General features: G+C 37.6%; 1 protein-coding gene across 1 annotated transcript; it reads right to left on the bottom strand.

Annotated features, from left to right (window-relative positions):
* Positions 1-3,759: 3,759 nt before the first annotated feature.
* MEIG1 (meiosis/spermiogenesis associated 1) lies at positions 3,760-8,514 on the bottom strand. The gene is made up of 2 exons (XM_007954925.2): positions 8,377-8,514; positions 3,760-3,888 (listed from the first exon to the last, which is right to left on the bottom strand). The coding sequence occupies exons 1-2, from the start codon at positions 8,512-8,514 to the stop codon at positions 3,760-3,762; spliced, it is 267 nt and encodes an 88-aa protein (XP_007953116.1).
* Positions 8,515-12,506: the final 3,992 nt, after the last annotated feature.

The following is a 12,506-nucleotide window of genomic DNA, read 5'->3' as shown; positions in this document are numbered from 1 at the left end:
GTGCGTGCGTGCACATTCACGCATGCATTAGTAGGCCACACCCCTCAGGAAACTTCCTTTCAATTGATTGGCTGCTCACAGAACATCTCATCATGAAGGTGCATATACCTGTCAGAATTCATCATGGGGGATGACTACATCATAATTGCTTAAACCACTTAAAATCATGGTCCAGCCAAGTTGACACATAACCTTAACTATCACATTTGGGTTTGTTTTTTTCTTTGTCTTTGAGATCTTTCATAAAATAACTTTATTGTTTCTAAGAAGGTAACAAAAAAGATGTGTTTGTGTTGTAGTGGGGGAAGTGCTGCAAAGGTTAATTTAACATGTTTTGAATTACATGAAACATGTTGTTGGATCAGGAGAGAAGCCAAATTTTATTTGAATTAAATTTTATATGTCAATAATGTTTGCTTCATACTAAGCAGTAGGCACAAAGTGTTGTGTAATAATTTTATTATTTCAATTGCAGCTTTATTTACTTTAACTTTGATATCATCAAAGCCAATGGTTTTACCAGGACATTCACATTGCTTAAAGTTTCTTTTTCATTGACTTTATCTAGCTTTATATCAATTTCATTATTAATTCTTATCAACTTTTTCACTTTCAAAAGTATTAAGTTAATCGTAAACATTTTAAATTTGTCTTCTGCAGATAAGTTTTACTGTGCTTAGCCAAAATATTTCTAACAAAAATTAACTATATATCAGATTTATAAAGAGAACTATAATATATCAAATACAGATGCCATTGGACTAATTTGAGACTTCTCTGGTAGCATAGTGCCTAAGGCACTTGACTGCTAACCAGAAGGCTGGCGGCTCAAACCCACCAGCCACTCCTCGGAACGAAGACTGGGCGACCTACTTCCATAGAGATACCATCTCAGAAACCCAAGGAAGGGTTGCTATGAGTCAGATCCAACTCAAGGCAGTGAGTTTGGTTTTTTTTGTTTGGATTCCTGCACCAAATACTTTAGTTGTTGTTGTTGTTGTTATGTGCCGTCAAGTCGGACCCGACTCATAGTGACCCCTCCTTGGGTTTCCGAGGCAGTATCACTACGGAAGTAGATTGCCCCATCTTCCTTCCGAGGAGTGGCTGGTAGGTTTGAACCACAAGCCTTCTGGTTAGCAGTCAAGTGCCTTAGGCACTATGCTACCAGAGCTCCTAAATAGTTTAGAGCTCTGGTAGCATAGTGGCTAAGACACTTGCCTGCTAACCAGACGGCTGGCGGTTCAAACCCACCAGCCACTCCTCGGAAGGAAGGTTGGGCAATCCTACTTCCGTAATGATACTGCCTCGGAAACCCAAGGAGGGGTCACTATGAGTCGGGGCCGACTCGACGGCACATAACAACAAACAACAACAATAATTCATGTACTCTGTAGACATATTTTCCTTTGTAGAGGCCTCAACTATAGGTCCATAAGAGAATCTTACCCAGAGGACAATCCACATGCACAGGCTCTTCCCTGCCTAAACAGTTGGAGTCAAAATGCCTTACGCACTACGCCACCAGAGCACTTTGTGAACCTTAGATATTCCTCCAAATAACCATACCCATGCAGACAGTATTCAGTGAACAAATGATGTTAAAAGCTTTCCTGTTTCTAAGAAGAATTTTAAATTAGTAGAGAATCTTATAACTGAACGCCCTGGCTAGGAAAAGTCCTTTTTTGCATGCCACTATATCACGGAGGAAGGTTGGGCAATCTGCTTCCATAGTGATACTGCCTCAGAAACCCAAGGAAGGATTGCTATGAGTCGGGTCTGACTCAAGGGGACATAACAACAACAACAACAAAATATCATGGTTAACCAAAAAACCAAACTCACTGTCATCGAGTCAGTTATGACTCATAGCAACCCCTTTTGGGTTTCTGAGGTGGTAAATCTTTATAGAAGTAGATTGTCCATTCTGTCTTCTGCAGAGTGGCTGGTGAGTTTGAACTGCCAACCTTCTGGTTAGCAGTCAAATGCCTTAGGCACTACACCACCAGAGCTCCTTGGTTAGGGAAATACAATTAGAGAAATCCATTTACAACTTGTCAACCACTGTGGCTCAAATTGCTGATGATATGGTTGATGGAATGGCTGCAAAACAAAAATCTTTACAATCATTGGCAAAGGTAGTTGTGGACTACAGAATAACCCTGGATACTTCCGTTAGCCCAGCAAGGAGGGGTTTCTGTCATTGCTAACACCTCCTGTTGCTATTGGATTAACACCAATAGAAGTTAATTCAATAGCAACCAATGGAGAAGTTGAACAGAATATTGCTAACATTCATCAAAAGGCTGTTTGGTTACATTCTATACCCCCTATAAATTTACCAGGCTTGTTTGGTGTCTTTAGTTGGCTATCTAATAATGTATGCTCTTGGTTACAGTCTCTTTTGCAAACCTGGTTAATTGATAATAATCCTTATTAATTGGAATTATATGTTATGAAATGTGTATCTACCATAGGGACTGAAAACCTCACTCAGATCACATACATCAACACTGCATTTAGGAACCCAAAGTTAGAGAAGTCTCATGACTTAGGTTAGCCATTTGAAAGTAGGCCAGGTTGTTCCTCCAATGTCTACCTACCCTACCCATACTGAGATCACTGAAGATGGCTACTCAGCAACAGCATGGTAGACTTACCAGAGCTGCCAGGCAACCAAGGTACTGGTGGTACTCAATCACTGGAGAAAAAGGAGCTTAAAGTTGAGCCACTGCCGGGAGCAGCCCACTGACAAACTCATGCAGATGAGAGTATGCCCGTAAGTGTGATCAAAGGATGTTCTTCAAAATCCCTGATCAAGAGGAGGGAATGACATGGCACACAAAATCACAAAGAGGCATCTGACCTAAAATTAAAATGGCTGGTTGGCAGTTCAAACCTACCAGCTTCTCCACGGAAGGAAGATAGGGCAATCACTCTACTTCTGTAAAGATTTACAACCTTGGAAACCCAATGGGAGTCTCTATGAGTCCAAACTGACTCAATGGCAGTGGGTTTGAACTAATTCTAAAAGCTCAGAGTTATCTTTTCACATAGACTCAAACCTGTTGTTTATGAGCCAACCCTATTATTAAGGTTGTGTGGTTAGGCTAAGACTGTAAATCTGTAACCAAACTTAATCAAACTCTTTGTGTTAGATTTCCAGGAGATCTAATGCTCTGGGCAAAGCAACGTTGTCTGGGCAAAACAATCTGTTCCTGACAGAAATATCATGTTATCATCATGCCATTGTTTTGAGACAGTCACTAAACCCCCTCTGAAATTACAAACATCTGTAATTGTGCCTTTTAGCCAATCAATGTGTCCAACTGTATTAATGCAACCAATAATATTAAAGGTCATGCTTTGCTTGGTCCTGCCTTTGACGGATCTCAGTGACTGTATCCAATCAGAATATTGTGTTTTTAGTTCCTTCTACAGAACTATGGCGTAGTGCCTAAGGCATCTGACTGCTAAATAGAAGGATGGTGGTTCAAATCCACCAGCCCCTCCTCAGAAGGAGGATTGGACAATCTACTTCCATAGTGATATCGTCTTGGAAACTCAAGGAGGAGTCGCATCTGACTCGACGGCAGTGAGTTTACAGCACTATGATTATATGTGACTTATGCCCCTTCTCAGGATTCATGAGCTTTCAGATCTTGAGGTTTTCACACTGCCCCATTTGAATAACATACTGACTTCAATAAATCTCTTTAATTTCCTTTAACAGAGTTGACTTTTTTTCTCTACAACAGAAGGCTAATATGCATAAATTTTCACTTTGTGGACTTCCTTGTCATCACATTCCCTCTGTTTGTTGTAGTAATAGAAAGTATTGTCTCTTCTCTGTAGTTTCTTCACATATCCTGTCTCTGGCCAACGATCTACCTGCACATTAAAAACCAGAATACAAATATTGTAACGCTGGTCTTACTTTATATAACAATTTACTATCAAATAGAAAAAGTACAACTCACACTAAAAAAAGTAAAGTCTAAAATTAAATAGTAAAAACACTTGAATTTTTAGAGGCAGCATACGCACACACATAAAACACATTTTAACTTGCAACCTTATACTGCAGAAGAACTAATTCACTGCTTTTCTCCAGAGTTAAATTTATATTCAGTGGTCAAGACAGAGAAAACATTCAAAATGATCTAAACTTCATTTGCCTTATGCTTTCAAATTATTTCAAACATTATTTTAACATCCTAACTTCTACTTCTGTAAAGATGTAATGCCTCAGAAACCCAATGGGGGTCACCATGAGCCAGAATCGACTCGATGGCAGTGGGTTTGGTTATTGGTTTTAACTTCTAAAACTAAAGCACTCTGGTGGCACAGTGTCTAAGGCATTTGACTGTTAACCAGAAGGTTGGCAGTTCAAATCAACCAGCTACTCTGAGGAAGGAAGATGAGGAAATCTACTTCCACAAAAATTTACCACTTTGGAAACGCAATGGGGGTTGCTATGAGTTGGAATCGACTCGATGGCAGTGGGTTTGGTTTTTTTTTTTTTTTTTTAACTTCTAAAATTAAGTTCTACTTCTGAAAGCACTACTGCTGATTGTTGATACCTAGGCAGTAACTAAAGACCCAAGATATAATTATAGATGCAGTTGCTTTTCCTCACATCTAAATTCCAGGTTCACCTTGAAACCTAGTTTTTAATAGAAATTTGAGGTCATGAATATAACCCTCAACAATCTTTTCTCACCTTCTCCACCATTCTTTTTTATATATCATGTTAGTTTCCTTACTTTCTTGTCTGGTGTGATTTAATTTGGACATTTTCCTCTTCTCCCTCTCAAAATTCAAGACACACCTCCTTGATTAGGTCAATGCTTTGTTGTTGTTAAACAGGTGCCTTCTGGATTTTGTGAGACTCATTCTATCACTGTCAAAAACTGTTAGTTGGGTAACAGGCAGGGTCTAGAAAATCAAATCTTCTTCAACACCATCTGTCTATTCAGCTCTTCCTTCTCATATTCCCCACTTACAAATCACAGCTTTCAATTGGAAGAAAAGATGAATATACTATGTCACCAGGTCTTTTATTTTCTGGCATCACTTTTTAATTTTCTTCTGTTGTCTCATTTATTTATGAATTGGTAAATAGGTAGCAAAATGCTTTATAAACCTTGGCAGACTCTCTGACAAATAAATGATCAGAAAAAAGCAACCTTTTCTGTCACTTAAACCTGGTTTTTGTTGCTGCCACTACCTCCAGTAGACAAGGGAGGTGTCCTCAAGTCTTTTATAGCTCTCTTCCGCCATTGGCCAGTAGCAGGTTCTTTTTCATTTATTAGGGTAAAGGTTCAAAAAACCATTTCCTTCAGTGAAGCAAGTACATCTGCTTCTTCAGAGCGTGAAGAACTACCTGATATAAGATGGACCCCAAAACAGCTACATTGGTCATTTGCTCATCAGCTGTCTAGGCACTTTCCTTTTCATACCCCTTTACCATCTCTGAATCTTCTTCTTGGCTTTTTATTTGATCACTCCTATTCATGTTAGGAAGCCTTCATTCTATTGAACAGGGAGGCCAATATACACACAGCATCCATAATAGGTGCATGCTTCAGGAAAGGAAATAAAACATTGCTCAACCCCTTCAGACCACTGAATACCTGGTAGAGGCATCCCAATCAAGGCAAACCTTCAGTTAACATGCTTTTCATACCCAGCTTTTAAGGCCCATGGTAAATGCCAAAAAGATTGGGTCCTGAAACCTCATAATGATTGTTCCAAAAGAGCTATTTTTCTTTCTCTGGGAGCTCTGGTGGCATAGTGCCTAAGGCATTTGACTACTAACCAGAAGGCTGGTGGTTCAAACCTACCAGCCACTCCTCGGAAGGGAGATTGGACAATCTACTTGCATAGAGATACCACCTGGGAAACCCAAGGAGGGGTCGCTATGAGTCAAATCAACTCGACAGCGGTGAGTTTGGTATTTTTGTGGTTTCTTTCTCTAAATTCCTGTTGTTGTTCTTTTAAGGTGTATCTACTTGGATTCATACAATGTTTTGTTGTTCTTGTTATTTGAGTAAGGAGTTCTGGTGGCATAATGGCTAAGCCTGGTTGCTAACTAAAAGGTCAGCGGTTTGAATCCACCAGCCTTTCTAAAGGAGAAAGATGCAGCAGTCTGCTTCTGTAAAGATTACAGCCTTGGAAACCCTATGGAGCAGTTCTACTCTGTCCTATAGGCTATGAGTCAGAATGGACTCAACAGCAACAAGTTATGACTTATCTTCTACTCCAAGTTAATGGTAGTAATAACATAAGCTGCCATTCATTAAATAGCTACTATTCATTCACTTAAGGCACTTGACTGCTAACCAGAAGGCTGGTGGTTCAAACACACCAGCCACTCCTCGGAAGGAAGGTTGGGCAATCTACTTTCATAGTGATACTGCCTTGGAAACCCAAGGAGGTCACTATGAGTTGGGTCCAACTAGACAGCAAATAACAACAACAACAACAACAACATGATTTAATTCCTGTGACGTTCTTCTACAGCAAGTACTGCTATCACCATTTTACGGTTGAGACACTGGAGGTTCAGTAAAGTTAAGAACCTTGTTCAAGATTATTTAGCTAACAAGAAGTAAAGCCAGGATACAAACCCTGGACAGTTTGATTCCAAAGCTTGTACTCTTCCTGTTGGCCCACTAAATTTCTTGAGGTCAGGGACTCTCACAGTTTTGTCTCCTAAAGGACTTAGCATAGAAATTTGTACATGTAAGTACTCAATAGGTACATGCTGAATTGAAAAGCAAAACTTCTCCATATTGCCCAAGTTATAAAATGAGTTAGGCTGTTCTGCTGTTCTACCCTTCACCTCTCTCTCTCTCTCTCTCTCTCTCTCACACACACACACAGACACACACACACACACACACACACCTCATTTGCCTCTTGGGGTTCCCCCTTTAAGAATGTTCTTTGTGTTCTCTTAAATCTGATATCACTAGAGTAACAATATTACTGGGGATGGGGGTGAGAAGAACACAAAGAATGTTGTGTTTCACATTGCATATACAATCCTGGGTCTTGTACATCTTCTAGAGGCATCCCAATCTCAAGTAGGAAGCTTACTTTTGAACACAACATTAAAATGATAATGCTTGTGTTTTATCTACTTAAAAGCCATAGATTGTACAGTAATGAAAACTACCTTTAGGTAATGAAGACAGAATAAAATGTTAGTATATATGAGAAAAAGGATACATGAAATCACAGTAGTTGAATCATTATTTTGATCAATATTTCCAACTTCATTTCCATCAACTCTAATATATCTATCAGGAGCTCTGGTGGGATAGTGCCTAAGGCATTTGACTGCTAACCAGAAGGCTGGTGGTTCAAACCCACCAGCCACTCCTTCCTTGGAAGGAAGGTTGGGCAATCTACTTCTGTAGTGATACCGGCTCGAAAACCCAAGGAGGGGTTGCTATGAGTTGCGACCGACTCAATGGCAGTGTGTTTGGTTTTTTTTTTGGTTCAATATATCTATCAAATTAATGCCTATTGAATTAAACCTATTCAATTTTAGCTCTATATTACCTCTGGTCCTTTTCCTATCTACATTTTTAGGAAGTATTAAGTAGAGACCAAAGGCAGACTAGAATGAAAAAAGAATAAAGAATATAAAAATCTGAAATATCATGAATTAGTCTGTAATAAACCAAACTAATTAAAAATAAAAAACTGTCAGTTAATTACAAATACTTGGTTGTAACCCCAAATCTAAAAATTAAAACCCATTTATGAATATTGTCATATTCTGTAATATTTCTTAAAAATTGTTTCTTAGTGTCTAGTAGAAGAAATGAATTTTAAAGAAAAGTATATTATAACAGTGCCATACTTAGATCTAGTTTTTGTAAAGCAAAGCCATGCCTCCAACCTCTCAGGAAAGCCTGGGATGCATCAGGCCTTGTTCTCCAATAGTCTCCATAATAAACAACAGAATTTAACCCCTTTCTAATTCATAGTTAAACAATACAAAAAGAACATGCACAGATTAAAAATAAGAGTTACACAAGAAACACAGAAAGCAGAGATTGAGCATTAGATAACTGAACGACCCATATGAGGGAAAAAGATTGTTCTCATGGTCTACTATTAAAGGCTCACAAAATAGAGAACAGATAATTAACAAAACCTAGAAAATTCCTAATGATTCCAAACTAAGGGACCACCCCTACCCCCAATCTGCCTAGCAAATCACTTTTCTGAGTGTCAGTCAACTCACCAATAAAATGAGAGAGTTAAAGTAGGACCCCTTTCCATTTAGTCTCTGCTTCTTTGCTTTTTAATGCCTTTCACCAACTAACAGACTCATCAAGTTTGTACAGTCAAAAATCTTACCACTGAAACTTGTTTCACTTGTTTATATTCAATTTCATCTCGATATCCTGCTTGTTGAAATCGGTACAGATTTTCTATTTCTTCTGACCACTTTTTGGCACGACTTATTGATTTTGGTTTCGCATCAGAGCTAGCCATGGCTACAGTTATTTCTGAAAGATGTTAAAACAATATTACACATTTTTGAAAGTCCCTTTAAGAATGAACAAAATTACAGAGTTAAGAATCACACCAAATATATTAATTTTTTAAATACTCAATTCTAAGATTGAGAAAGATTCCTTTTCTATTCTTTGGAGGGGGAAAAACAATCCCTGAAAGATACCATAGAAAACTGTTTATTGCTCAAGTAAAATTGCATTCAGAGTTATGGAATGATGACCTAGATGCTATATACCAATTCTGGTGTTCCAGGCAACAGTTGGCACATTTCTGAAACCACATTCTTATTTTTAACTGCTCAGTAGATTATCAAAATATCCCACCACCATTCCATTTGATTATATTCAAAACTGCATCTTCTGTTTCCTAGAAAGGAAATGTAAGATCAATATTCTCACTCTCTTCCCTTTGTTGTTGCTGAGACACAATGGTTTCTTCTTTTTCCATTTCTTAATTGCTTGGAGACACCCAAATCACTGTGATCCATTTACTCAGGTGACTGTGGTGCCTGCAATAGACCAGTAAGAGAAGATAAACCAAAGAACCAAACTCACTGCCATTGAGTCTATTCGGACTCATGGCAACCCCTTTTGGGTTTCTGAGGTGGTAAATCTTTATGAAAGTAGATTGTCTAGTCTTCAGCAGAGTGGCTGCTGGGTTTGAAGGCTGACCTTCTGGTTAGCAGTCAAATGCCTTAGGCGCTACACCACCAGAGCTCCTTAGGCTAACACAAATTCCACAAAAGCTATATGGTTGTTAAGATACTGACTCATTTATTTGAAAACACTGTAGGGGCTCACTAATGGTCTTTGAAATTCAAATATTGAACTCATGTAACTGTCTATTCACAAAACTTCTATAGCCAGTTTTTCAAAGAATAACTTTCACTTACTTCTTATTTTGTTACCCAAGTATCAGTCATTTAACTAAAATAAAGTTCCCAGAATATTCATAATTCCCTTAATCCATTTTTTTCCATTAAAATATATTTCTGTTGGCTGGAATACATTAAAGTCAAACTTCATAAAGTAGATCCTATACATGAATTCATATTTGTCTATTTTTTCCAATTATAATGGTAAGTGCTTACTATGTAAAAAAAAAAAAAAAAAATTAAGAAATATATTAAAGTCCGAAAAAGAAAAGGCGGCAAAACAACCATCATATCAATTAGAAATATCCACCTCCTAATATTAGGTTAATATCATCCCAAATATAAGACAAGTTAAGATAAGCTTAAAAAGTTTTATAAAAAGAGGCTTTACTATAATGTTTAAAAAGTATTATAAATTCAGCTTTACCTAGATTTAATGAGGGATGGGGAGGTGGGAGAAAATAGGAGTAAAACTAATGGACTTGAATTGCAGACAAATGTTTCTCCAAGATGAGAGGTGTAGCCTAAAAGTTTCCTCGTGGTTAATAAAAAAAAAAAAAAAAAAGAAGACAAAGAACTTGAGAAGGCTGAGAGCCGTTTCTTTGACCTTTACATTTCAATAAGACACAGGAACTGATGGACCCTATTCTATGAAAAATGAGAAAACTGGTTCTTACTCTTTTCCCCCCACCCCTACCATCCCCTCTAGATTTTTGTTACATCATTTATTTAACATTCTCTTGACTATGACATGTACATTCTATTCTGAAACCATAATTCCCACAGTTGTTGGACTTAGTTCCAAATTTAAATGAAGTAATTTTAGTCACACAGTTCTTACCCTGATGAAAGTAGTAATTATCTAAGTATATATATCATAAGTATTGTTGTTTGAATTTTTCCAGTGTGGATACTAACATATAAATTGTTCAGAACTAAGAAAATTAAGGAAATTGTTAACATTTAACTTTTTAAAAAAACTTTTTATCCTATTTTATTAATTTGGGTTTAGGCTCATGTTCCACGTTTAAGGCAATTGTTATTATATGTAAAATTTAAAATGAAACAAACCAAACTCACTGCCATTGAGTTGATTACTACTTACAGTGACCCCAATTGGGTTTCAAGACTAAATATTCACTGAAGCGGATTGCCCCATCTTTCTCCTCCAGAGTGGCTAGTGGGTTTGAACCACTGACCTTGCAGTTAGCAGCCAAATGCCATATTTCAGTGAAACACTTGTCCTTTACTTCCATTCATTTCAATGAGAGGTTAACTGCTTTCATGCTAATAGCAACTCTTCCCTGGGTTTCTGAGGTGGTAGGATTGCCCAACCTTCCTTCTGAGGAGTGGCTGGTGGGTTTGAACCATCAGCTTTCTGGTTAACAGTCAAATAATTAAGGACTACGTCAGCAGAGCTCCTACACAATATACTAGCTATGATTAATAATGATTTGGACATAGGTGGTTGTGGTTGTTCTGTGCCATCGAGTCCATTTCAACTCATAGTGACCACATAGGACCAAGTAGAAGTGTCACTATGGTGCTTCGAGGCTGTAAATCTTTACAGAGCAGATTGCCAGGTCTTTTCTCCCATGGAGCGGCTAGTAGGTTTGAACTACCTACCTTTTGGTTCGCAGGCAAGCACTTAAGTATTGCGCCACCAGGGCTTCTTTGTGGTACATCCTGATAATCCATTAAAAATACATATATAAGAAATTTTTTCTACAGAAAAAAAAGGACACTAAGGAACATGAAAGAAAAATTGCTAACCCACTATTTTAAAAATCAGTCATGTTTTTATACGAATTAAGTGGCTGTATTAAATTGCTTTTACAGGTAAAGTACATTTTCTAAAGTAGTGGTACAATTTAAATTTTTGTTTTACCCAAGCCCTTTTTGATTTAGGTTTGACTTTCTGATACATAATAAGATACTTTAATTGTATTTATTCCAAAATATTTTACTGAATGTCATTTTTGTAACTTTTCATCACTTTCAGTACAATTATAGCAACTCTACAAATAAAAATGCTACATTTCAATACAAGAACAGAAAATATGCTGTATTTAGTGGGACTACTAATCAGAAGGCTGGTGCTTCAAACCCACCAGCCACTCTTCGGAAGGAAGATGGGGCAATCTACTTCCGTAGTGATACTGCCTCAGAAACCTGAGGGGTCGCTATGAGTCAGGTTCAACTTGACCGCATATAACAATAACAACAACAACAACAAATGGGTAAATTACCAGTAGAAATACAAATCTAGATACAGCTGCCATTTCAAAACTATTTTCTTTCTAGTCTGAACAGTTTTCTCAAAATATCTAAAAGAAGTATGAACCCAATTTCACCATAAGAGAAACCCTAGTGGCTATTATAACGTTATTACATAGTGGTAGTGTAAATTTTATGTCTCTGTGTGTGTATGTCTCTCACATCTTTCAACTTATTAAAACACGAACTAAGTTAGGAAAAATAAATTTCCAGTTTCTTAATTCTGGGAAATTCAGCTAGCAACAGTCAACACTTTGAAACTTTCATTTATTGACCATGTTGGCAAAAAAAGAAAATTGATGTAAAATATTTTTGAGCTCTAGAATACTTTTATCTGCAGTAACAGGAAAAAGACCTGGGCTTCTAGCTTGTGAAACTTAATTTCGTTAAACAGCAGTTGTTGCTGCTGTTGTTCTGTGCTGACAAGTCAGACCGACTCATAGCGACCCCTCCTTTAGTTTCCAAGGAGGTATCACTAAGGAAGTAAGATTGCCAACCTTCCTTTCGAGGAGTGGCTGATGGGTTTGAACCATCAGCCTTGTGATTAGGGGTCAGATACCTTAGGCACTACGCTACCAGAGCTCCTTAAATATAAAAACCCACCCATCTCAAATACCTGACAATTAGAGTAGAAAAATGTTCTAATAGAAACACACCTCTGATGTTGCCATCACCTCAAAATTTCTTCTATGCAAAATTGGTTTTCTGTCTAGCGTAAGTATTGTTGCCCTATACTTACATATAAACCCTTTTCATCTCCTCTTCTATCTGAAAGTGTTTACTGATATTCAAACTCCAAGAGCATTAGTATCTTCCG

The sequence above is a fragment of the Orycteropus afer genome, unplaced genomic scaffold, assembly GCF_000298275.1.
Source record: "Orycteropus afer afer isolate SDZICR_OR568_19922 unplaced genomic scaffold, OryAfe1.0 scaffold00481, whole genome shotgun sequence".
Lineage (NCBI taxonomy): Eukaryota > Metazoa > Chordata > Mammalia > Tubulidentata > Orycteropodidae > Orycteropus > Orycteropus afer.
The sequence above is the reverse complement of the archived record's forward strand: the minus strand, read 5'-3'. Positions and strand labels throughout refer to the sequence as shown.

Coding starts and splice junctions, on each gene's coding strand:
- MEIG1 (XM_007954925.2), bottom strand. CDS start 8,514: ATGGCTAGCTCTGATGCGAAACCAAAATCAATAAGTCGTGCCAAAAAG. Junction 3,889..8,376: donor AAGTGAAACAAGTTTCAGTG/GTAAGATTTTTG, acceptor TTTAATGTGCAG/GTAGATCGTTGGCCAGAGAC.